This window comes from Anser anser (assembly GCF_964211835.1).
Source record: "Anser anser genome assembly, chromosome: 1".
NCBI lineage: Eukaryota > Metazoa > Chordata > Aves > Anseriformes > Anatidae > Anser > Anser anser.
In genome coordinates, this window is record NC_139720.1 from 113,044,460 (window position 1) to 113,066,766 (window position 22,307).

General features: G+C 38.1%; 1 protein-coding gene across 6 annotated transcripts; it reads right to left on the minus strand.

Annotated features, from left to right (window-relative positions):
- Positions 1 to 151: 151 nt before the first annotated feature.
- On the minus strand, positions 152 to 22,298 carry CRYZL1 (crystallin zeta like 1). 6 transcript variants are annotated; one of them, XM_083818006.1, is made up of 13 exons: positions 22,008 to 22,298; positions 21,578 to 21,691; positions 18,043 to 18,120; positions 17,460 to 17,532; positions 16,782 to 16,826; positions 12,525 to 12,593; positions 10,412 to 10,545; positions 9,496 to 9,607; positions 5,244 to 5,342; positions 4,441 to 4,562; positions 3,860 to 3,957; positions 2,177 to 2,226; positions 152 to 1,528 (listed from the first exon to the last, which is right to left on the minus strand). In XM_083818006.1, the coding sequence occupies exons 2-12, from the start codon at positions 21,641 to 21,643 to the stop codon at positions 2,214 to 2,216; spliced, it is 909 nt and encodes a 302-aa protein (XP_083674132.1). In that variant the 5' UTR covers positions 21,644 to 21,691; positions 22,008 to 22,298; the 3' UTR covers positions 152 to 1,528; positions 2,177 to 2,213. The 6 variants fall into 6 exon arrangements, with proteins under 6 accessions (XP_083674132.1, XP_083674131.1, XP_083674128.1 ...); XM_083818005.1 differs by having other exon boundaries at positions 2,177 to 2,213; positions 3,838 to 3,957; positions 22,008 to 22,289; XM_083818002.1 differs by having other exon boundaries at positions 2,177 to 2,222; positions 3,852 to 3,957; positions 21,922 to 22,276.
- Positions 22,299 to 22,307: the final 9 nt, after the last annotated feature.

Consider the following 22,307-nt stretch of genomic DNA (forward strand, 5'->3'; position numbering starts at 1 on the left):
TTAAGACAACCGCAGCAACAGCTAGCCTTGATCTACTGTATATAGGGCTCAAAAAGCATTTTTATTTATAGTTAGGAAGGACATACCTGTTAACAGAAGTTCTAGTAAAATAGGAGCTATGCTATTAAAAAAAACAAGCTTTCTTCTGCAGTTTTGTCACTGGTTGTTCCTCTTTTAAGTCTTATTTCTTTTCTCTTATTTGGTGTCCTCTGATATACTTTATTTTACAAGCATTTAAACTAAAATGAACACTAGGAAAAAATTAGCACTTGGGGAGAAAGCTTCAGAAACTTCAAATTCCAGAGGACTTGCATACTTAAGACGTGTGCACACATGCGTAAAAGCACTACTTATTTTCAAGGCTGTGTTAGATCACATTAGTAGTTAAAATAAGATTTATTCATGCTTTTATAGACTTCCCTTGCATCATTTTATTAAAAACCTGTGAGTCCAGTGACTGACAGAAGATGCAGTATTCATGGTTCTAGATGATCCATTTTCACTCAGATATTCTACCTTCTTACACTGGTTCAAAGTGCTGGTGTCCACTTGAAAAAAAAAATGCTATCAACTAAGAGCAAGTAGGAAACCACATGCCTTGAAGAAAACAGCTGTTCCCTCCCTACTACTGATCTGTAGAAAATGCATGGTAATAGAGGATGCTGGATAAACAGATTTGAGCTGTGCAATGCATAGGACTGAGGTTAAAAAGGAGAAGTGAAAGTGCACAGAACACAAAAATCTTACTGGAAAGATATCAAAGAATGTTATAACAAGCCACATAAAGTGCCTCAAACAGCTGAGTCACACAATAGTAGTACCTACAGTCCATAAGCTAGTAAGTCAGGTTTACAGTCTCTGGTTGCTAAAATGAAGAAAATCAGCAGGGGGGGAACTCCCACTGTCAGTACCGTCTCTCCCCTCTAGGATCTTTGCCAATCCTGATGGCTTGGCCACCCTGTCTTTCAATTATAGAACAATTTTAAATGTGGATTGAAGACAAGTATACTACAGGCAGTGCTCAGTCTCAACGTAGTCAAAAAGAAAAAGGAAATATGAAGGGAATTATTGGTAGGGGCCGGAGAAGGGAGAACTAAAACAACGAAACCAGCATTTTTTTCCAGTTTAATTTCTTATGGTTGAAAAACAACAAATGAGGTTGCTGTTACTGACATTTGTAAAGCAAGCAGGGCAGTCAAGATTTGTGTGTCAAGACTGTCTCTAGAAGTTGCTGATAGAAACATTTTGCTTAACTGGATCCCAATAAAACCCTCTGAAGTCTCAGGAACTTTACAGACCATTTGTGCCGAGGTACAAAAGATCTTTAAATTCTGGTTACAGAATTATTTGAAAGTGTACACTCATTTGCTTCTTAAATACATTATGTTTCTTTATCTTCCACAGGCTTAGAAATTGGGAAATTATGTGTCAGAACTGAATGACTTGTCTTTTTCTTGCTTGATTCTTCTGAACTATTTCCATAGAAACTTTGGCTTCATACAATGGGATTGGTTCATCCAGTTGAGGCCTAAAATGGAACAGTATGTCAGAAATGTCTGCTGGGCATGCTCAGATCAACAGAAACATTCTAGGACTACTGCTATAGACTTTACTTTCGCTATGCAAACTTTACTCCTTAAACACAATAAAAGTTTTATAGCTTTGCTTGGGTTTGCAGAAGAAAGAAAGAGCCTTAAAGCAAACAGGAAAGAGAAGTTTTAATTAAAAGATATCCTTCTTACAGGGAAAAGGTGGTGGAGAGGCTTTTGCTCAACAGCAATACTGTTGAGCATTAATAGAAAGGATCTTCCATTTCCACCTTATTATGGTTATCTTCATATCTAGAGAAGCTGTCACTCTTACAAACAAATATTAGACAAATCTCCTGTCTTTTATAGCCAGCACCATTTCTCAATCAGACACACTGCTGAGCAGACAGATATATGTTCTTCCTCCGCCAAGAAAAGAATGTGCTGCCTCTGTTAAATTAGCATCAGCAAAATCTGGGGTTTTACCAAATTCCTTATGCTTAGCCTGCTATATTACAAACAGACCATAAACAGAACCATGTAAGCTATTTGAGGCATCTTTTCCTCAGCATCTCAATATAAATTTTCAGTACAGCACTGGCAAGAGATTTCTCCAAAGGCTGAATAAAGAAAAATAATCATCTCACCTGAAAACGCTACTTGATAATTTCTCCATTATGTCTTCTAAAATGCGTATCTAAGAGGTCTGTCAAGGTAACAGTGTATCTACAAATAATTCTTTCAACCGTCAGGTTTATTGGTAAGAGCTCTGTATTTACATAAAACCAACAGGATCAAGACAGAAAGAAAATTAACCTTAACTCCAATCATTAGATCAGACTTATGCACGTATCAGAAATAACCTTTCCTACAATAGCATGTAGAAATTAAATATAGAAAATATAACTTAATAAAATAAAGCAAAGGGTTAAGACAGACAAATGCAGTCTGCAGTAAGTACAACACTAATTAATCGGAATGGTAACCGCACTTTTTGTGCGAAATAAAAATGATTGATTTTGGTAACAGTTAAACTATCCCTTTTATTCATAGAGAAATCAAAGGTAAAAATCATAATAAAATTGGAGTGTAGCAGAGCTTGTAAATTCTTGGAGCAACATTGTGCACTTTTAAGGATTCTCTTAGCTAATGAGTAACACTCGTGTCAATGCAATAGATGATCCTCTATTTAGAGTTTATATGAAACTAAAAAAAAAAATGTTCCTTCCTTCATTTTAAGAGCAATATGGTTAACATTTGAATCTCAAGCCTTTTTAAAAAGTTATCATCTTGTGATTTCTTCAGAAACTATTCAGGCCATAGACTCAGGAATTGCACATGATGTAGATATCTAAAAGCAGATTTTTCCTATCAACTTTTAAAGCCTGTGGTGATAAAACATACTGTTATTACTAAAGATACCATGGGAGATGACACAAAAAAAAAACCACACCACAGTTTTAGTCAGCTTGCCTTTTTTTTTTTTTTTTTTATAATATGTGGATAACTACTTGGTAAGCATTCAATAGATATACCAAAAGATTAAACCATTTATGATAACCTATATCCCATAAATAGTTCCTCAGTGTGCCTGACCTTGCCTAATCTACTTTAGAGTTTAGTGGAGGAGGGGAGGGATTCCCTGCAATATAGTTAGTCCTTTCTCAAATATAATGACTTAATCCTCACCTGCCTCTGCTGTTCTGCTAAACTGCAAAAGTGATTCAGCAATCTCATAAGCTGCAGTACAGAACAGGGAGGGTCCTTAAAGCCGTAAAGAAACCTTCTATTACTTGAAGCAATCCACTGAAAACTGTGCTGCTAGCAAAAAGCTCAGAGTCCAGCTCCTTTAGACCAAACAGAGGTAATGCAAATGAAGGAGTCACTCCTCTTTCCACACCCACACCTTTGCTCAGTGACATGTTATGTACATAACACTGCAAGTAAGAGAAAGGTTATGAAGCCAAAATATTTTAACTTTTACAGATAAACTGACTGTATTCCAAAATCTTTATGTATAATGTAAAAACCTGCAGAATTAAAGCTTCAATTAATTGGCTCAGTCTCAAACCAAAACACTACTTTCTCCAGAATGTGTTATGTTTCACCACTACTTTTAATGAAGCGTGTACTTAGAAGGAATACCAGGACTTGCTTAAAACACAAACCTGTTATACTTCAGTTACATTGTAATGCTTAGCTGTGCTGATCTTTAAGCCTTAGGTTACAGGTGTGAGTAGAAGAGAATGTATTAGTTAATTTCTCTGTTACATTTTCACCCATTCCTTAGCAGTCAGTATTCAGTTACCATCAAAAGGATATAGAGATACTTCCCTTGCTGTATATTGGACAAGTTCCATATCTCATCGTTCAGAAAGGAGACGGTGGCTCCTTTAAGAAACAAGGAATGGCTATCTGGAGGATCCAGCTTAACCAAAATGAAGAAAAATATTTCGTTATCTTTCCCTTTACAAAAATAAAGGTTAAAAATAAAGGTTATTTTATATTTATGGTTAAAAAAACCACAGGCAAGCAAGCAAGCAAACACAATACACCCTTTGACTATTCTTCAAACAAGTGAAACAAGCTTGTAATATTTAGTTTTCAATGACACTCTTCTGTCTGGCCAGTTTAACATTCTGAGCTAAACAAAATAGATCCTTTAATATTTCCTAGGTATAGCCAAGCTATTAACTTACTATGTTAGAGAAGACAGCCCCAAAATTGTCACAGAGTAAAATAAAACAAAAAATACTAAAGCTGAATGCTTTCCATTTTCTGGGTATGAAAGTTTTCTTAAGTAAAAATTGATGTTATTTACCAGTGGGGAACCATTCAGGCACGACAGAAGCTCAGGCACATTCATATAGCTATTGTGGGACAAACTAGTTTGCTGACACAGTATCTTTACCTGAAGATTTCTTTCTGTTGTTATCCAGTGTCCCCCAACACCAAGCAGAGTGATGATATCATGCTTATGAGGCAGCAACTGTGATTTTGAAGTTGATTCATCTTCAGCACTATATAATTTCACTGGAAAAATAAGAGAACATATACATTCAAGTTCAGAAGAAAGCAGTCACTGTTGAAAATGAAGTGTTTATCTCTTCCTGTACTGAAAACCATATATCCTGGGATTCTTTTACAGTGTTTTGTCTTAAGGTACAAAACAAGTTGCAATCTATGCATATGAATACACACAATCAACGATGGCTCTCTGGAACAGCACTGTAATTCTGTTATGCTGTTAGCCTCATGAAAATACCTGAGAAAGCAGAAGATTCATGAAATTAAATACGTATTACTTTTAAGACATTTCAGTGGAAGTCTAAGAAGTTCTTTAATTATTTCAGCTAAAAATAGTAACTTCAGACTTTTCAACTATTACGATTGTTTTAGATTATTAAACTAAGGTAACGTAAACAATGATGTCATAGCTCTACTTTTAAAAACGTTTCTTTTCAGCTTTAAATTGAGAAATACTTCAGACAAATTTAGCTGTTGACCAACATTATTAGATACTTCCACTAGAGGGTGATATGAGGAGACCTTAAGGAGATCTATTGAGTAAAGTTACATGCATAAAATTACATGGGATCAAGCAGTTAAATGTATAACTTCTGAGGTGATGCAGCTTCCACCTATACTACTTGGAAACAATAATCAAAAACACTTAATGCTACTCTGAAGACCAGGTTCTCATCAGTTACTTACCTCCAGCATCTACTACAATATCCACTCCCAGGCCACCTGTTTCTTCCAAGCAGCTTTCTGCCACATCTATCTTCCCGTTCGACACATCTATCACTCGGGCTAGACAAAGCGGCATATTTGGTCAGTAGCAATATCGTTTAGATTCACAGCAGAAGAGTTCCTACTTTCTGTAAGTATTATGAGCAAGTTTACAGCTAAGCCAAAAAGCTAAGTCAACATATTGTTTTTCATTTTCCAATACAGTACAAAATCAACACCAAAAAATAAGTATTAGATTAATCCAGAAGTAAAACTCCAGTCCGTTTCTTATTTTTGTCATGATAAAGTATGCGGCTACAAGAATTAGAATCCTACTGTAAGGTCATTCTTTACTATGCTAACTTTTTTTTTCAAAGTTCCTTCAAAAATACCAGGTTCTGGAGCGGCCAGGAGATAAGGAAGTACCTTATTTCATGTCTCCAACTTTAAAATCATCTATCAGACTGATAATTGCAGCAATAATGCTTTGGGAGACTTTTACAAGCACAGCTTCCTTTCCTTACTTTACATAAACACCTCTTCTTGCTAATCCCTTGCAGAGCCCTTCCCCTGCTTCCACATCAGTGGGAAACAAAAACCTATTCTCCCTGGCATGGAGTCCTGTCTCTCATGTCAGAAGTAAACACGTAAAAGCCCAATAAATTCAGTTGCTAATGAGCCATTGACTTGGTTGTTCTTATGAAGAAACCGATCATTGTCCTTTGTTATTAGTTTCCTCAGTCAAGAACTTAAAGTTATTTTCTCAACAAGGCAATTTGACATGGTGTAAAAAAAAATAATCTATCAATGTAGTTTCACTTCTTAAGAACAATTTTGATTTAATAGACTAAAAATCTCACTATCAAAAGGAAATAGTTTAATCAGTTTGGCCACTTTCTGATTTCTGTTTAGCAAAAATTCAGTTCGGTTACTTAAGTCAATCCAGTGGTTCAAATGGTACCCATCAAAATGCTGTTCAATTTCCTTCCCAGCAAAACGCTGAAACAATTTCTCTCCAGTACTTTATTTCTTCAGTATGGAAAAGGCTGAGAATCAAGTTATATCATTTTCTACAGTCTTTTGTAATTTAGGACAAATTTCTCACAAAACATTTGTAAATTGGTTCAGTTTCTCCTTCTGTGACTTGTGCAACTTCTAAACTAACATTATTCTGACTAGCAAAAAGGCTTCCGTTTCTCTCTTCTTTCACGGCTGATGAGAAGTAGAAATACTAATATTTCCACTGCCTGTTTCCAGAGTTTACTCTCACCCGGCAACATCTGCTACACAGTTCGAGAACTGCCATACAAAAGATCTGCTACTTGGTTTACTGAACGCAGTCAAGACAGCCATGAAGTCTCAGACGAGTTCTTACCAGAAACATTCACTGAAAGTTCAATATTGGGTTTAAAACAAAAAAAAAAAAAACAAGACAAAAAAACAAAACAAGGGGGTAACGTAGGGAGCAGAATAAATACATGTTTATGTGTATATGCATACAGGTGTATGTGTACATGTATATGCCTGCTGTTCTCCAACAGTAACTTATCACATTATTTAACATTTTGACTCTAGTCTGAAACACGGGCATCAGCACTTCAAAATTCATTATAGTTCTTTTCATACTACTATTGTATTTATTTCAGAGATTACTGAAGGCATGTGAAGACCCCCTCCTGTTAGTTTAAATACAAATCCTTAAACATAAACTTGAACTTCTACTTCAGTCACACTCAAATGATTTCTCCTTTTAATGCTGTACTCAGGTTATATCTCTACTTGAAATGAAGTTGCAATTCAGAATTTCTTCCCTTAATGTCTATGTTCCCCCAACATTTGCAAAACTGCTAAACTAAACTCCTATGGTTGTAAAACAAGTACACACATGAGCAATACGTGCAACAGCCTTCTTGCTACAAGAGGCAGTTGTTTCAACCATTTCATGAGGCAGTTAGTTATGACATATTTACTGATAACACCAACCGTGGCTCATGGTCAGCTGATAGACTTGTACTAAAAGCAAAACAAAAAGCCACCAAGCAAACTCAAAACTGAAAAAACCTGCACCCACAGACAGTAGAAGCAAGCTGGCTGAGCTATCTCTAGCAACACTTGGACTACTTATTGCATTTGTATTAACACTCATATAATTTAAAAAAGCAAGTATGCCATGCAAACCAATGTCATATTAGCCTACGCTGACAGGGTTAGGATAATAAAATTGCTGCGTCCTTTCTTACCTATTAAAGTTCTCATCTCAGCAAAATGAATCCAATATTACGAAGTGAAATTTTAGAAGGTCTTTTGTATTTACTCTTTTACCCTGTTGCAGCTGGCATAACAAACCTCTAGATACTGACAGCATTCACAAAATGCTTTACGTTCTGGTGTCTGTAGTGTCTTCTACTACAGTAAAAAAAATAGACTTCTGAAATAAAAGGAAAAATAACTATTTTTGTCAAGCTGCGAAAAAAATGAGACAATATAAAAATCTAGGTGCAAGCCTGCGGGTTCTTTAAAGGAACAGTTACATTCCCAGCACAAAACTTTGCACTACCCTGTTGAAGATCATTATGTCAGACAGCTAAAAATGTTTTTCTCCCTCTTATTGTGTAATAACCTCTGCACAGCACTCCACTCCACTTCCTGCCGCATTATCAGCACTCCAGAGCTACTACTGGAAGAGAAAACACTCACTTGGTAGGCTGGAAGTGAATCACTGCCCAGCCCTGCAGATGTGTGTGAATGTGCAGCCCCGGAATGCACATGCACACTGTGTTGTCTCTGTGCTTCCACTGCCAGTTCTGTTCTCAGGAGCCAGAAAGGAATCAAAATTGACAAGAACTCCGTTCTCTCGGTGTCTAAAGAGCAGCTCTCTGGCTTATTCCATCCCTCTGCTAGCTTAAAATTCTTGAGCCAGCAGGGAGAACACAAGGACAATAGTATGTGCACCTGCATATCAGTAATGCCTGTTTTTAGTCACTCAGACCAAGAGACAGGATTTCAAAACTGCTGGTAATTCTCCACTTGGAAAGCCAAGATTGTAAATAATTTTACTACGCAAAACAACAAAGAGGAAAGGAGTCAGAGTCGGGGACAGTTAACCTTGACATTATCTTTTAAAACCAGATCTCAACTCAACTCGTACATATTTTGATGTGACTGTAACATATGTAGATGTAACTGAACACACAAAGCTCCCCCTCACACTAGGCATTCTTACAACAACCACCTCTACTTTTACATATTTTTCTTTAAATGACAAAAAAATCATACACTTTAAAATGCTAACTTGCTTATTATACTGTGCAGCCTTTGCATTTTGAGGAGGAAGAAGAATCAGACACTAGTTTTAACCTTTTGATTGCTGTACAGCAGAATTCGTGGACTGCAATGAATTTGGATTTGCAATGCCACCCATTATTTTAGAACAGTCTGGATAAAGAAATATTCTACTTTCCTCAACTCTACAGAAGTGGATTAAAAAAAAAATTTTGGTCAAAAAAGATGCCAGTATATTTTCCAGAGCCTTCTCCCATGTTTCAAATGGCACTGTTATTTATGAAGGAGGGGGGACAAGACAGAAAACGTAATTAACAGGGTAGAAATAGAAGTCACAGATGAATGTAAGTATTATACCTAATGCAAAGCTCATTTAGCAAATAGGAAAATCCAACAAAGCCTTTGAGCATCTGAATACTATAAAACATGCATCATTTTACAGTTACAACAGTACTTGAAACAGCTGCCACAGCTAGATAAAACACTATTAGAAGAAATTAGAGTCTGATTAATAATTTATCTCAAGTATATGATTACATCTGAACTCTGACTCAGGTACACAGATTACAAACTGTGAGACTGGTGATTTAGTAATGCTTTCTTCTTGTTCACAGGAAACACTTTCACGAAGTGAAAACATTTCTGAGTGGCTAGGCCAAAAGTCAGAACTATAGCCCTAGTACGTGAGATGGAAAGTGCTTACAGACAGACATCACCATAATAATGAATTACCAAGAATAAAATGTAAATGAAGAAGAAAAATTCCATTAAATACACCCAAAACAGATGTTAAATAAGTATGAAGTACAAAATGCATTTTAAGACTATTTAATTAGACTATTTATAAATTTGCATTTTAGTTTTCAGCTACTGAAATAAGCTTCTAGTTTAAAAATATATTTCAAGAATTTCTCCTTAAGCATAAACTTTAGCACTGAAGGATACAACTTACCCACAGCAGGTCTCAGCCTCTCCAGGAACTGCTTATCTTCAAGACTGTAGGCAGTAGATATTACTTTAGCTCCTCTGTGTTGTGCTAACTGAATAGTTATTGTACCAAACGGCTGCAGAAGAAAAGAAGGTAGATGGGCTTATTTACAGCAACGATTTGATGCACTCTAAGAAATGTTATATTGCAAAGGCCATTCAGGAGAAGTCAGAAGAGTAACCAGAAGTGAACTTAGTCCTTTAATAAAATTTGAACCAAGAATTTGAATATTTGCAGATCTGCTTCTGTTTCAAATGAAGCCAAAGAAGTCTTTCCCTGTACTAGAAGCCATGAACAATTTTTTAGGAGTTAACTAGTTCTCCTCTTCACCAAAATAGCTCAGATCCTACTTTAGAAACTTAAGTACTGTAACTGCAATTGCAACTTTTAGCTTTGGGCTTGCTCGATTATTGAAGGATGAAGTGCTACCAAGAAAACAGCTCCAGCTGCATTTACATTAGCAAATCTTGGCTGTGGCAAGCTCCACATCTTCATTAGCAATAAGGACTGCAGGAATGCAAATGAAATTATTCATATCTGAGAGAAGTTGAAAAGCAGCAGTGGGAAAGGAATAAAAAATTAAGGCACTTTCCCCCAGTTACACCTGAAGGCTTAGGGTAAAACCCCTCAAAGTAAAAGAACAGAAAAGAACTACCTCTTCACGACCCACACAACATGTAGAAGATTGTATTCTTGGCTCAGCATCTTATGTGGGAGGGCCCTTCCTACTAATCCATTAAGCTAAGCGCACTGCCAGGAATAGAATAGAGAGTTCGTAAGTTTAGTATGTTGTAAGAAATCCAGTGTTTCTGGAGATAAGACAGTTATTTACTGCAGAGGCAATCTGTACCAAAATTGTTATTGCGCAGTTGTTACCTACACTTGCTCCATCCATTACAAGGACACTTTTTCCAGGAGAGACTTGGGAAAGGTAGTGTAAAGCTGTGTATGCTCGGACGCCGTCACGAACAGTCCCTGCTGCTTCAACCCAGCAAACTTTTTCTGGTTTATGAACTATTTTGGGGAAAAAAAAAAAAGAACAACAACACAAAAACAGATGGGAAAAAACACCAAGTCCCCAACATTTCAATCTGAATGATTGTTAGGCTTCATCAGTTTCTAGAACATGAAAGAAAATTATACAAGTCAAATCATCTATAAATGTAATTATAATCTATTTCACAAAGGCAATATTCCAATGTTGTGGCTCATGGCAGTGTTAGAAGGACTGCAAGAACTCGAAGTAGAAAAGGTGATTGTTATTCTGAGAATAATCAGCTTGCTTCTGCAGTACTCTTGTGAGCACATTCACACACAAGTACAGCATTTAAATGGGAAAAAAGAAAAAAGACCCACTCCTACCATAACCACCTGACAGAAAAAAATCTGAGGAGGTCTCTTCTTTTCACTAGGAGGATTCTGATACTGAGAACATACAATGCAAGGTCCACCCCATGAGTTCATAATTCTTTCTCTATAGATTATAATCTTCTCTCTACTTCATAATCCATGGGCATAAACAGCTTCTGGAGGTTATAGCACGTTCTGAGAGAAATGAAGGTCAAGATAACATTACTTGTCATCTATTCTCTGTTGTCTCTATCTACAGGAGAAAGTGTTTTCCCATTCTATCCACATGCTTAAACGCCTGGGGAGGTAAAATTAGCAAACAGCTTTGTCAGCTAGAAATCCCGAGTTCAAGTATCATTTTTAATGTACGCAATTTACATGATTTAGCAGACAGTTTGATACTAACCAAAAAAAAAAAAAAAAGTCTGTCACAGAACTGAATAAGCAAGCATCAGCCTCTTAAGGCACTAGAAAGGAAGAATGGAAGAGTCCGGTCTGCCTCTAGGCTTAAGAATCGGCAGTTTAGCCTGAATCGGGGGAGCTGTACAGGAACATAAGCAATGCAATCACCTAGGATCATTTATCTATGTGCTGGAAAAAAAATTATAGGGATTATCATCAGCATTAACACTTGTAGCAGCTGATACTACTAAGTACAAAGTAAAGTATTGAAGGTATAAAAAAAAGTCCCAAACATTTTCTGCCTATAGTTAATCATAAATATAGTTATAAGCACACATCTCGGGATTTGTACTTTGAAATGTTAGAAAGAACAAATGTTTTTCATCCCCATGAGTCCACAGCTTCCCTTTCAGAACCTGCCAAAGCTAGTCAGGAAGACTTCATTTCCAAACAAGTATTGTTTATGTTGAGTTATGCCTCAAATATATTAAAAACAACAACATGGAAAGGATCTTGACTTATTTTAAACAGCAAAAGAAGGGATTTAGTATTGGCATAAACAAATTTAAAGGAGTCACCTCTTAACTGTAGAAGATGAATTCATGGACAGCCACAGAAACACAAACTAATTTGAGCAAGAGTGGGTTACTCAAAGGAATACAACAAACAGTCAGGAGAAGCACAGACTCCCAAATTCAGTATTCTATACATTAAGGCACTCTAAGCCCAGGAAGGGGAAACTGGAAAGTCACAATAGTTAAAAAGAAGGTTTCAACACAGGGTTTTCCCTGATCCTCAATCCCTGAAAATTCCTTTCTCCAGCTTCTAGTCTGCTGATTTCATCCCATCTGTTAGTTCAGTCACAAGTGATGTTCCTGAATTGGGTCAAAGTGAGGAAAAATTCTTATTATTTTTTTTTGTCAGAGGAGGTGAGAAAAACGGAGAATAAAAAAGTGAAGCAACAAGAAGGGAAGTTAGAAGGAAATAAAAAAAGATGAGTCAGCTTGCATGGTTTAGACAAAACATTAACCCCTTAAAAGATAACAGCAAATAAAAAGCCTTTGAGGTACATGGTATTCAAAGAATTTTTTTTATGAATAGGTGGAGTAGACAGGATGTCTGAATGCTGCTACACAAGTTTGCCCCAAAGTCCAAGTGACTTAACTCCCTATTACAAAAGCGAAACTGAATTCTAAAGGTACAGTAAGTGTAAATATTAGCAAAACACATGAACTACATACCCAAATAATGCTCATGAACTAGAACAACTTCACAAAGACCAGACTCTTCAGAATCCAGGGGCAAAATTCCTGGAAAAAATTAACATAGACCTTTAATTTCAAGCAAGCCTACATTATAACCAAAACAAGCTCCTAATGAAATTGTTAGTCCCGCTACGTCTGTGGATCAGTTGCCCTCTTGTCAGGTTTATGACAAGTTAAGAGAACTTGACGAGGTAACACCCTGTAATCACTGTGGGCACAGTGCACAAGATAGTTCCAGAGGTGCTCCAAAAAGCACTTTGAGGTTGAGTGGATAAAAAAATGGGGACACTACTGAATGATTTTCACTACTGGCACCCTTGATTTTTGTCAGGTCATGTCTGAACTCATTTCACACTTCTCTCACTCTGATTAGTGCTCCACTTTCCGCTCTGGACCATGGCTAACAAGAACGACAATTGAGCTCTCATGTTGCAGATGGGCACAGACCACGCTACGTTACAGCTACAGGCACTAGAACAGAAGACTAGAGGTAAGCATGTTGTTAACAAAGGCAACAAAAAAGGACAGAGAGAAGCAGAGGAAGAACAAGCAAGAAAGAGTGAGCATAAATTCTGAAAAGATGCAACACATAAGAGAAACTGAAGGTAAAAAACACCCACAGAAGACAGAAAACAAACAGAATGGACAGAAGAATCCATCCTGGTCACAGCAGTGCTTTTTCCCTCCACTGGGCAAAGAAGAAGATTCATGAGCAGTAGGTTCTGGCATCCAGTCTTCTGAATGTAAGTGCCCTCTTTCCTGGGCAAAACACTTAATATTCTTCCCCCTCTCCCACCCAACTCTTCTACTCCACTTAGACCAAAGCAAGGGCTTCAGCTGATAATCCTTAGCAAATCTGGCTGCTATTTCCACCACTCTTTCACAACTCCCATTCAAAAACATGTGCTGCAATATACATCTGCAGATCTTTCAAGGCTTTTTCTATGGAACAACAACAATAAAAAGCTCAAAGTAGCTATCTACAGCAGCTGTTATGCAATTAGGAAATAACGCAAGAAGGGCAAGAATCTCAGAACACACTTTCTTACAACATCACGAACAACTTGATTTTACTTTCACACTTAGTCATCCTCTAATTTAACATACAAAATATTAAATATAAAGAATGCCCCTAAGAAATATCCTCTATCCTAAAGCATCACTGATGATTAATACAGTATCATACTCCAAATGAAGATATCTTTATAGTAAACTATAAAATAGTTTATTATATAGACTATAAACTATAGAAGATATCTTTATAGCAAACTATAATAGCCTTGGCACCTAAAAAAGTTTGCATTCTTATAACAGAGAAAAAAAAAGAGCAGAATGAATATTACATGAAGACGTTCCTTTTCTAGACAGATGAAAAAAGTTCAGGTACAAGCCGCATTATCTTCTAACACTAGAGACTCTAGTATGTTTCAGCCTCCAAGGTGTCATTATACATTGCTGTCAGCTTGCATTGATTTCAGGGTCTCTACAACCATTCAGGAAAATGACCCTTATGTTTAGCATAGGAGACATGACATCTTAAAGAACTGTGTCCTTGACCTTCTTAAGCCAGTATACCTCATAATGCTTCCAGAAGCTCCAACATTAAGTATAGACCTTTATTTTATATATGCTATACGCATCAAGCGTTTGACACAAGTACAAAATCAGATTTTTCACCTTATTTGTCAGAAATGCTCCACGTAGCATAGGGCTTTTATGCATTTATCTATTTAGTAATGAGGCATGGAGAAGAACTGACACTCAAACTGTCTAACCATCATAATTTCTAAGCAGATACATATTATATTTAGGTACATGTCTCCAAGTATTTACAGCTGATTTAGCTCTCCAGATAATTTCCCCTGCACTCATTTTAATGAGCAACATGGTATAACTGATTGCTAAAAGATGCTGAGAGCAACAAACAAAGCTGACATTCTTGACTCCTTGTCAAGTAGTATCTCAAAATGGCAGGTCTGAGGTTATACTCCGGTATATATCTTAACCAAACAGAAGACTGTGTTTAAGAGAATATGCTACATAGACAAAGAAATCTCTTCTGGAAGGTAAAAGAAGGATCAGGAAAAAATAACTTTAAAAGGGAGAAACAATTCTTGGTATGATTTTAGATACAGATTAAAGGTTTAACACACCAGGTAGTTCCAGTGAACACAGTATTATTTTCACATGAAAGAGTAGATTTATAAATGGGAACTGTATTACCACATTATTAGTGATACACACAGTAAGATGTATGTACCAGGACTGTATTCTTTGATAGAAGGACAAGCTTTTTGGTAAAATTTAAGTGGATGTGTTTCTGACAATTATTTTGGGACTGTTTGATGTTATTAAGTACACAAGTAACCAAATCATTTGGCAGTTGCTCATTTCCTTTTAAAAGTGCTCATTCATTAATTACAAATAAGCTCTCACCAACAATAACTGGGAAGTGTGCCTTCTAGGAAAAATTTACTATAGAAAGGAAATATTTCACTCCTGTGTTTTGACTTTATAGCAACTATATTGGATACGTAAGGATGAACAGCTGTCTGAAAGGAAATGGAAAGAGATATCAGTATTTCAAAATAAGAAAAGCGTGTTTTCTTTCTTTCACGGCTAAAGTTTTTTATGCTGTTTTCTTTATCTTCCTCTTTCCATAAGTGTAATTCCACTTATTCTGTACCTGCATTTGCAAGCATTCATTATTCAAGAATAAAAAACCCAGAGAACTTGGACAAACCAAAGACCCAGACAAAATGAATCTTTTCTTCTCTCACAACCCAAGTATGGATTCCAAGACTGATTCCATTCCCTTAATGTCAGGCTTACAACTACTCCCACTCAGAATGTTACTTAGCACTCTCAGGTCCACTGACAAGTTTTCAGAGGTGTAGTTTTCCACTTAATTACTTACTGAAAGTGTATTCCTTCAGCTACAACAGAAGTTGATTGAAACAAGTGTTATTTTAAAATATTCAACAGATGGAGCATGTCAGGTATTCATCCAAATGAGCAATACTGTTCACAATAACGATACTATTCATAATTTAAACTTATTCATGTGCAAGACTTGAAAATGCTTGGCCATAACTGTCCTACTTTATTAAACAAAGTAAAGCCATTTCTGCACCCCATAGAATGGAATACTAATTCCAACCCGCAAAGATCACACTTTCTGTGGTGAATAAATAATAATAATTGCTCATATAATTCTGCTAAATTTGAAGCTAATGATACAAAAGGTCTGCCAAAGTTCTAACAGGAAAAGCCCTGAAAAGTCTCCATGTGATTGACCTAGAAGACTGTTTTCAACAGGAAAACCCAAACAAACAACAGAAGTACAGTGATTACCACTTGCCCATCTGATGGGCTTCTCTGCCAACAATCTCATAGCAGGATCAGAAAACACGGGCTCCCTACAGTAAAGTTAGTGGGAAAAAAAAAATCCACTTTCAAGAGCAGGATAAAAAAGTATTCTCATCTGCAGTAAAAATGAAGATTCTAGAAAATAAGCAACTTGAACCAGTGTTTCTTTTTTAAATGTGGCCTTGTAGCAAATGTAGCAAAACACCCGAGCACGTTCATTACTTTCATCAGCTCAGGAAATCCACTAAAACTGGTGGATCTACTTGCATAGCCAAGTTACGACCACTCGATTTCTTCACTCAGTCAAGAACTGATGTGATTTAGAAGAAACTGAACAGTCCTGTATGCTTGCAGAAGAGATTTATCACTAGCAGTTAAAGGTGTACTTTTAATATCATCCTCAAGAAGGCAGGAAATACAAGCCTAGACTTTGTATCGCACACAAAATTCAAAAGATACGCATTAATTACATCAAGGTGGTGTTACAACTACAGATTGTTGTTGATTTATTCAGATGGTTGCCTTTAGATTACTCAGTTTGCATGGCTAATAGGACATGTATATTCTTTATACAGGCATATACATGCCTAGTGTATATTCTTATAGATTCGGTAAATGCTGTAGGACTATGACAGATGACATTAGCTGGGGACCTGAACTTCCACTCTTATAACCAAAACCCTTCCCTAGGAGAACACTTTTAGACGAAAATTTTCATTTATAGGTGCTTATTCATGTGACGCCAGTTAGAAATTTCAAAATACATGTTCAATTGTAGCTTTAGCAACGACTATAAGCTCAGCCATTCATTATAAAAAGATTACTCAAAGTCTTAGCTGAGAAAGCAAACAAGTGTTAACTTACCTACTACTTCATCATCCGGCTGAAAAAAGGACACCTTTCTTCCAACTCATGAAGAATATATGAATAGGAGGAAAAAAAGGTATGAACATAAATGTTTAGAGATGAAATTAAGCATGCATTGAGAGCACTGTTTATCACTGCTCATAAAATTAAATAAACCCTGCTAGTGAAAAATGTATGTTCTCTGTTAAACATGCACATACCAAAAGTGAATCTTTTACTCCACTAAACTTTGGCACCCCATCTACAAACAGTTACATGCAAGCACACACACGTACATGCATTTGAAAGATCGAGGCTTTAAACTATGCATCAAAGATGGATAAGCAAATGAAACACTCCAGGAATTCCTGAACGCCTTCCCTATTCCAACAAGAACATTTTACAAATAAATTAAAGGTTATTACAGCATGTGGAGATAAGATCGTAAGATCTTTGTATATTTCATTTAGAAAGCTGCTGTACATTTTTTTAAATCACTCTGAACAGATATGCAAGCACTACAGCTCAGTTCCTTTATTTTCATTTCAGTATCATTACTAATTTAGGGAAAGCCTCATTATGAAAACAAATTCTAGTTCCTACTATGAAATGTGTAGCATGCAAACACTATTTGTTCTGGATTACCATACCTTGATTCTTGCTCCACACACTCACAAGACAATTGTACTAACGTACCTTCCAATACAATTCCAGAAATTTCTCGACCAACAGGTAAAAGCTCCTTCTCCATTTTCATTTCTGACAGTAGCTAAATGAAAATAATGGTTATAACTTTCTGCTATTACCAAAGCTCAAAATATGCAATCTTGTTATGATCTTACAGCATTTGATATTCACAATAGGAAAATTAGGCCACTACCAAATGGGGGGAGGAGGGGGTACCCATTCCTCATTTAATATTAAAACTTTTCTTTATGTATTTAAATATAGAAGCCTATAAAAAAAATAAAAACAGTCATTAGCTGACAAGCCAAACTAGGACTTAGTCAGTGTGCAGAGGATGATAAAAGCGTTTTTCTGGAAGAGCTCACAAGTGACAACTGATCTTTCTCCATAAATTAGGAACCAAATCACAGGTGCCTTTTATTTAAAGAGATATAAGAATACCACATCAATCCTGTGCCCTGTTTCTCAGTGGTAAAGCCATATCCTCAGATGTCATAAATGGATTTGTGCCAGTTACCAGATAAGGCACTGGCTTAGAACTTCAACGGAAACTGTAAACACCCCTGGCTTTAACAAAAAAATAAGCAAATACCTTTGTATCTATCCAGCTCAGCGCACAGGCTCTAACTTGTACTTTCACATCATTGTCTCTTGTAGGATGAAGGTTTTCCTAGGACAAATTTACAGACATTATACAACGCAATATGAATGTGCCAGTAGGATCCTCTCAAGCTCTTGAAAGCATTTTCCCACAGTGTTTTAGATTGTCTTGTAGTCAGAACAAGAATTTGTTTTCAATGAAAAAAAAAACTTATATTGCAGTAGATTTAAAACACCATTTTGAGCACATAGAATCATTAAGGTTGGAAAAGACCTTGAAGATCATCTGGTCCAGCCATCCCCCTACTACCAACATCACCCACTAAACCATGTCCCTAAGCACCACATCCAACCTTTCCTTGAACACCCCCATGGACTGACTCCACCACCTCCCTGGGCAACCCGTTCCAATGCCTGACTGCTCTGTCTGAGAAGAAATGTCTCCTAATTTCTAACCTGAACCTCCCCTGCTGCAACTTGAGGCTGTTCCCTCTACTCCTATCACTAGTTACCTGTGAGAAGAGGCCGACTGACCCCCAGCTCCCCACACCTTCCTTTCAGGTAGTTGTAGAGAGCAGTAAGGTCTCCCCTGAGCCTCCTCTTCTGCAGACTAAACGGCCCCAGCTCCCTCAGCTGCTCCTCACAGGACTTCTGTTCCAGGCCCTTCACCAGCTTTGTAGCCCTTCTCTGGACACGCTCCAGGGCCTCGATGTCCTTCTTGTACTGAGGGGCCCAAACCTGAACACAGCACTCGAGGTGCGGCCTCACCAGAGCTGAGTACTGGGGGATGATCACCTCCCTGCTCCTGCTGGCTACACTATTCCTGATGCAAGCCGGAATGCTGTTGGCCTTCTTGGCACAAAAATTTGGGCGTTTCTGCATTGGCCGGGAATCGAACCCGGGCCTCCCGCGTGGCAGGCGAGAATTCTACCACTGAACCACCAATGCCAGATATAATGTAAATTGCTGCTACAAACTGACCACCTTGCTAAAATTCAATTAAAGTTATTTTTCTTTTATGTTCCTGCAAGTTAAATATCACAGCTTTACCTGGAAGAATTTCAATATGTAATTCCAACTATATTGCAGGAGTGATGGAGAATTTTAAGAGAATTTTGACACGAGTGTCTGAGATACTGCACTGTCATACTGAGGTAAATACTCAAGTAGTTTCAATGATTTCAAAGAAACTGCACCACTAAGGACTGGTGCTGAGCCCCACAAATGATGGGCATCTCACATACAAGAACGTTCTGCTAATGAAGCCTTCCCTTACTATCCCAACTTCTGCTTTTGGGATTGACACCCGAAATGATTTGAAGCAGCTGAGTACTGCTACTTTAAAGTATTTAATTAGCCAAATTGAGTTCTGGACTGGTGACTCCCCAGTTTTTGAAGAGGTACCTCAGGTACTAGAGGCAAAATTAACTATTTCCATGTTATACTGTAGCCTGTAATGTCTGTTGGAGTCAAAATGAAACAATTACAAGAAAGTTGTAAGAGCTTAGTTTTTACTTCTAAAGTCAAGATATCTTCTCTAAGTGTTTAACTTTTCCTTTATCTATTCTTTAAAACTGTTCCCAACAAACAGCTGTTGCTTTTCTCCTAGGCTTAGCAACATGAAGGGGAACTTCTGTCTGAGGAATACTAAGATGAACTTTTTCTCACCCCAGCTGAGCTAAACACATGGTGTTCCTTTAAAATTGGAAGGCATTTTGCCAGTCAGACTGACCTCCTGCTCCTCAAACAAACCAAAGTAGATTCTCACTCTTTGTTCCACAAAACAGCCAAGCCAGTGGGCTGTTGAACTACATGAATGCTGCACCCCTGGTTAAAACAAACCCCCAACACTTATAATCTAAGGGATTTATACAAATTCAAGCTTATATCTTCTTTTGGAAATATCCTTTTAGTATACATAGCTCAGCGACCCTAAGTACTGCTACAATGCACATAACAAAGCTGCTTTTTTTTTTGGTAAAAGAATACAAGAATACAAGCCTTAGGAACAAAAAGAAACAAAATGTTTGTGCTGTTAACTGGCTCCTGACCTCATAACTTAAATATATCAATATTATAATTTGACCAATCACCACATATGGAAGGTTTGCTATTCTTCATCCAAGCCCCTCCTTTTCCATTAACCAGCTGCTGTTCTATTAATAGCTCTTTGGTCAACTGGCTCTCCTTTTCCTCATTTTTTTCAATATTTATTTCAATTTAAATCAGGATCCCATAGTATCGGTCATTATACAGACATCTGCAGGGTTAGTTCCTATCTGAAGAGCTTTAAACAGGCAAGTGGTCATTCAAAGAATATACAGAGGAGCGCAGTTCAAGATCTAATTTAGCATACCTAAGACTGTACCAGAGCTGCCTGGCTTGCCTGTTGCCAGCATCTACATATTTCCAGCCCCTCCTCCATGCTGGAGCTAGCAGTCATGAAGCCATCAAACAGATGTGAACTAATCTCTAAAAAATTACTAGCTCTCAACCAGATATGTAGGCTGGTCTACCTCACCTTATTGCTGCATGACTCTTAGAATCATTGAAAGGAAGAGACCAAAAACATGCTGCTGAGGGGTGATCAAGCCTTTTTCTGCAAAAGCACAGTTTCATAATCAGCTTAAGTGGATTTAAGATTGCTCCCTGAATATGCATCTTGGCAGTATCACAATCAGCCATCTTATTGCATCCTTCTCTTCAGGCAGTTCATCAAATGTGCCTCACTTGTGTGACTTTACAGCTATTCAAGCAAGAGTCTCACCAATACTATATCGTTTCATTTTGATATATGGCTTATAGGTATACAGAGCTATCTATATTACATAGGTATACATTAATTTCTTTTGTACGTGTAAGAGATTCACTTAAAAACACAGGTTCACATCCTCGAAACCATGTAAGCATTCTTCTACTGTTCAGACACCCATACTGCATCAACACACGCTTGTTGACATCCTATTTTAGCCCTACGCCACCAATTCGTGTACGCTTAGCCAATTAATGTTTACATCAAACAGACAGGCTCTTCAGTACAATAGTTTCAACTACATTTGATGGAAAACTAGTTATCTTCTTGTTCTTTCAACTTGTAGGAAGATGCACTGTGATTTCAATCTTTACTAAGAGCAAAGAACTTGCAAGAGGAGAGAAAGTTAACGGTAGAATCCTTTCAAACACAGCAGATTTCTTAAGCTCTATTTCCATTTTTCAGTGACCAGAAAATCCAGTCAAGAGATATGCCTGAATATGAAGCCAGACATCATTTATTTTATGCTCACAAACCCCATTTTTAAAACATAGTCACCAAAACTAGTCTATAAAATAGTCTACCATTGGTCTTGCCAAGTGCTGCATCATGATGGTACAATATTCCTGCCCTACCTGCATTTACCTGCCTGTCTGTGCAATGATAACACTGGTTCAAGTCTAAAGAAGAGCTAGGTGTTCTTACACCCTTGTGGCACTCAGCCAGGGTCTCCTGCCCCTGAATGATGAATTGTGCTGTTACGATCAGAACTCACTCTTTCCTGGAAGACAAAGGTCACTTCCTCCCCAGGCGAATTCTGCTGACAGTACAAGGCCTTCATAGTGATCCGAAAAAGGACACAGCAGCCAAACTGTGATTCGTGCAGTATCTATAAAGAAAACAAGTTAACTAAAGCTTTATGTTTCTAAACAGAACACGAATTGTTTGCAAGCGATGTAAGACCTACGAGCCCAAAGCAGATGTAGACGGGGGGTGTGTCACCCAGCGCAACCAGCTCAGACAGCGGCAGCGCCAAGGGTGCGGGCCCAGGAGGCACCTCACGTTCAGCACCCCCAAAACCCACAACCCAGCATTCTCGGGTCTCCCCTCGCAGCTCACCCGCCGCCCCCGGGCAGCCTCGGGGAACGGCGAGGAGCCTTCAGGCTACGAGGGGGAGGACGAACGGGGCGGGACCCGGCGCTGACCTCTGGCCGGCAGCCGGCACCCGCAGCGGCTCCGCGCCCCGGGACTCCGGGCGGCGCCGAGGCTCAGGGCGAGGCGGCGCCGGGCGGCGGCAGGCTCCCGGGCACCGCTAGGCCGCGACCGGCGGTTGCCATGGCAACAGGAGGACTTCCGCCTCGCTCGCGCCTCGGGCCCCGCCCCCCGCACGGGGATTGGTCGAAGAGGCTGCCGCTCGGCGTAAAGACGGAGCTGCGATTGGCTAAGGGGGCTGTCGCTCAGAGGAAGGGGGGAGGAGTGATCGGGCGGCTGCCCGCGCGGACTAC

Bases quoted from the DNA above. Each gene is read 5' to 3' on its own strand.
- CRYZL1 (XM_083818002.1), bottom strand. From the start codon at position 21,643: ATGAAGGCCTTGTACTGTCAGCAGAATTCGCCTGGGGAGGAAGTGACC. The intron at 18,121-21,577 runs GTGAGTTCTGAT...AATTTGTCCTAG, and splicing joins CCTTTGTCTTCCAGGAAAGA to GAAAACCTTCATCCTACAAG. The intron at 9,608-10,411 runs GTAGGTAACAAC...TTTCTTCTGCAG, and splicing joins TTGTAATGGATGGAGCAAGT to CCGTTTGGTACAATAACTAT.